The sequence below is a fragment of the Ammodytes marinus genome, assembly GCF_949987685.1.
Source record: "Ammodytes marinus genome assembly, chromosome: 7".
Classification (NCBI taxonomy): Eukaryota; Metazoa; Chordata; class Actinopteri; order Uranoscopiformes; family Ammodytidae; genus Ammodytes; species Ammodytes marinus.
In genome coordinates, this window is record NC_137211.1 from 116,659 (window position 1) to 120,723 (window position 4,065).

A 4,065-nucleotide genomic window follows, 5' to 3' on the forward strand; every position below is an offset into this window, starting at 1 on the left:
GCATATTCTCTCCATTACAGAGAGGTTATTTGTATGAGGTTGTGTGTGTTTTAAATCAGTAATGTGCCGTTACATCTGCAGTTACACTATCTCCTGTCCACCCATGTTATTGTCACTGTCTTGTATGTTTCTTGGAGAGGTGTGTACTGAAAAGGCAAATTTCATTGTGCTGTAACGGTGCATATGACAATAAAGCTATCTATCTGTAGTGTGGAGTCAAATTGTAGGCTAATTACCTCCCCGGGGGGGGAACAATCTCTTTTAAGAAAAACCCTATACCTAAGGTCCTTCTGTTCCAGCTATAAACTAATTCAAACTGAGGCTTTACAACATTACAGAAGTAGTAGTAGTACAGTATAGAAATATTACATAAAATGGACAAGAAAGGAAAAGAAAAGAGGTTATATGCCTAATGACTCATCAAATGGAGTATATGTTCATTTCCCCTAGTTGATGTTCACTTGGTATTTCTCACAATTTGCCAAAGCACAAGATCAGAGTTATTGCATGCCCTCCGATTTTAGACTTGCGCCTATTTCTTATCTAAAACCCCCAGAAATCCGAAAAATGGTGCAGACTTGAGTAAGATTGTTACGACGGAGGAAAGGGAGATCTTGTCTCAACCCAATCTTTATTAATTCCACCACCATTCTATAGGATTTCCTAGTCTATCATTCCCATCTAAAGTTTAAGAATGTTACCAAGTCATCTGTGTCAAGAGTTTTAAAGAAGTGTTTTAAAAAACTTTGACTCTAAGTACTTCGAAGTCCAAAATCTTTCAGAGTATTTTGGACTCACAAAGTTTTCTAAGTTTTTCTTCTGCCTCCATGGTTGAAGGGACAGATAGATTCTGCTGGAACAGACCGTGTCAAACTATACAGAATGTAGTAATGCCACTAATGCCTGTTCTGCTCCAAACGTGCTGTTATATAGTGAACTGAGAACCAATGAGACATGGGAGAGGGAGGAGTGAAAAAGGCACAGCTGCACAGGGAACCCCGGTAGCCCCCTCCCTCTATTCCTTCCTACTGCATGTCCATATAAGGTCCTTCCCCCTACTCCTTCCTATGCCCATATAATCCTCCCCCTCTCCTATGGTCAGCTTTAACCTGATGAGCATTTACACTCTATTGTTTCATTAATGATATCCTACTTTTACCTCTGACAAAAAGAAATACAAATGTCACAAGATATGCACAAGTAAAAAGTTGCATCAAGTTCACCCCACTCAACACAATAACACTCAAATAAAAGGATTCATGTGTTTTACCATTTAAAAAACATAATGTGTATATCTAATTATAATATACAGTTTAGTTATTTAGGTTATTGTCCTTGATAAAGCAACATATTGTATAGTCTGCTGCAGGTCAACATGACAGACATGTTGCAGAGGTTATAAAATGTGTTTTGATTAGTTTAGTTTAATTATTACCTGCTTTTGTGCTAGGCTAAAAGCTAGCTCAAAGATACACAGACATGTGTCCCCATAAAGGGATTTTATCAAACATTATTTATTTATCATTACCATTGATCGTTTGTACAGAAAAGTCTCCATGTGTGTGCACACCATTCATCTATACAGTTAACCAACTTTTGAGACCTCCTGAGCTCCCTTAGAGAGCATTTTACTTTAGAAGAAATTCGTAAGTTACTTGAGGATGATTTTGACTTATTTTTCTGAAATTGATTAATTGTGCCATAAAATTCAAATAGACTTTTTCTAGAAGTGTAAAAATGTTACTTTTAGCAGTTTGGGCCCTGTGTTGTCAGTAGGACAGTGATGGGAATAGGACGATGAAAACACTCAGTCTAAAATAAACACACTGAACATTCAACTTTGTCTTTTTTGTTTTATTTATAAGCAGAAATGTGCAGAACAAAGAGATACAGAGCTCAAACTTCATGAAAAACAGCCATTTGAAACAGTTTGATTAATATGATTTGAACAAGTTTAACATTTAACCCAAACAGCATTGATACTTTCTGATGTCACCAGTAGTTTGACTGTTAGTAATGAATCACATTGTTTATATACTGTCGTAAAAAGGAAAAAAAGGTTAAAAGAAGCGTTCACCAAAACTATTTTTTATCTTTTTTTGGGGGAACTGAGTGTGGAGGATTCTCAGCTGTGTTGGCATGGAGAAGGATTTCTCTGGTGCTCAGTTTTTGAAGCACAGGTAGATTTTGTTGTTGCTCCCTGCGTTGAGATTTTTCTCAATGACATTGATCCCATTCTTCTTATAATCCTGGACAACGTTTTCGTTGACAATCAAGGTCACGTCCTCAATGGGATCATCAGCTTTGGTTTTCTTGTACCACAGGTACACCGGTTCACCTCCGCTCTGATCGTTGAGGTTTGCATCCGCTGATTTGTAGCCTTGCTGCTGATAGCGCTCTCTCTCTTTGTTATCGTTGGAGATTTGCAGGTCAGTGAGGCCGCGGTCGGGGTTGGTGGTCTGGCGGTACCAGATGAAGACAAAGGACGAAGGGTTACTCCTGTTAGTATCTTCATCTATACGGATGTAGCCATCCCTGAAGTTGTCCTCGTCCACACCGTAGGAATCAGTGGCATCGACATCACAGATGTAAGTGTGCTCGGATCTCTTCATCCAGATGTGGATATAATACCCACAAACCCCGCGGTTCAGATCACAGGCCAGTCTCTCCCAGCCATTTTTTAGCTTCCGGCCTTCATTTGGTGCACTTGTAGTGACAGAAAGGCGCTCTATGGGAGTATCGTACTCTCCGGACCCTTTGAAGTACCACAGGTACATTGGTTTGCCTCCTGTTCCAGCGTTGAGGTTTTTTGTGATCTTCGTGTACCCTGCTCCGTTCAGCCCCTCGGTCATCCCTTCATTGAATGACACTTGAAGCTTGGTGATTGCTGCTGCGCGATTGGCTCCTGTTTTGTACCAAAGGAAGATGCGCGCTCCTCCTGTCCCCTTGTTCAGATTCTCATTGATTATGCGGTAACCTTGTTCTTGGAGATTTTGCTCATCAATTGCATTGATGGACACAGCAACGTCGGTGATGTAGTCGGTCATGGTGGTTAACTGCAAACAAGAAAGAAGATCATGAGTATACAGAATATAACAGAGTTAGAAGTTTGACTTTTCAGCAAATTAAAATATCACTTGTCAAAAATGTATCACCATAATGACATTGGTAATACATATTCTACATGTGCACGCATACTTCCCTCATTTACACTATTAGCAAAGATTATACTGGATGAAGGTCTGAATAAAAAAAGTCTATAGAAAGAGATTCTTGAACACTTACTTGTCTGGTGACAGGGTGAATGTTAGGCAGGAAGAAGTCAACTGATGTGCTGAATTCTGATGTACCAACCAAGAGTCAGCCTCCTTTATATAGAGAGAAGAGATGCTTTGGCTCATTGTGTCATCCTTACCTTTTGATGAGTCATCCAAAACATGTCCTGAAGGTATCTGTCACCATGACATGTTGCAATGAGTTCTGTTGAGTTTCTACCTGCTTTGAGCCAAACAAAGGACAGTTGGCTTGGCAGGACTTCAGGGAAGAAATGTTGATTAAGTAAAAAGAGCAGGACCTCACAACCCTCTATGTGCAGTGGAACTGTCTCTCTCTCTTGTTTGTCCGTCGATTTCGATGGCGACGTCCACTTTAACCTTTTAGTAAAGTTTTAAATAAATAAAAACATACTTTCTCACTTACTTATTTCCTATCCTATCATAAGGCTACCACAGCCCAAAGCAGCACTACCACTTTCAACAGGCCCAGGATTAGGGACACGGACACACACACGGCATTGTGATTTTTACACATGGCAGCAATAAACTTCAGGCTGCAGCAACACTCACCAATGCATTGAACCGCATCTCAACTTGGCTAATTCAATCATGCCTTCAACTAAATACATCGAAAACAGTCTGCATGTTTTTCTCCAAAAAGCGATGTAGCACTCCAGATCCAGCCATAATGCTGTCAGGAGTAAAACTAGAAGTTGTCTCTGAGTTCAAATACCTAGGCCTCCTAATCGACTCTCAACTGTCCTTCAAATCTCATGTAAAGAAAGTTAGT

At 40.0% G+C, this 4,065-nt stretch overlaps 1 protein-coding gene across 1 annotated transcript; it reads right to left on the reverse strand.

Annotated features, from left to right (window-relative positions):
* Positions 1 to 1,826: 1,826 nt before the first annotated feature.
* Positions 1,827 to 3,354, reverse strand: LOC307253031 (uncharacterized protein). The gene is made up of 2 exons (XM_080030866.1): positions 3,286 to 3,354; positions 1,827 to 3,056 (listed from the first exon to the last, which is right to left on the reverse strand). The coding sequence occupies exon 2, from the start codon at positions 3,045 to 3,047 to the stop codon at positions 2,163 to 2,165; it is 885 nt and encodes a 294-aa protein (XP_079886992.1). The 5' UTR covers positions 3,048 to 3,056; positions 3,286 to 3,354; the 3' UTR covers positions 1,827 to 2,162.
* Between the last annotated feature and the right edge of the window lie 711 nt (positions 3,355 to 4,065).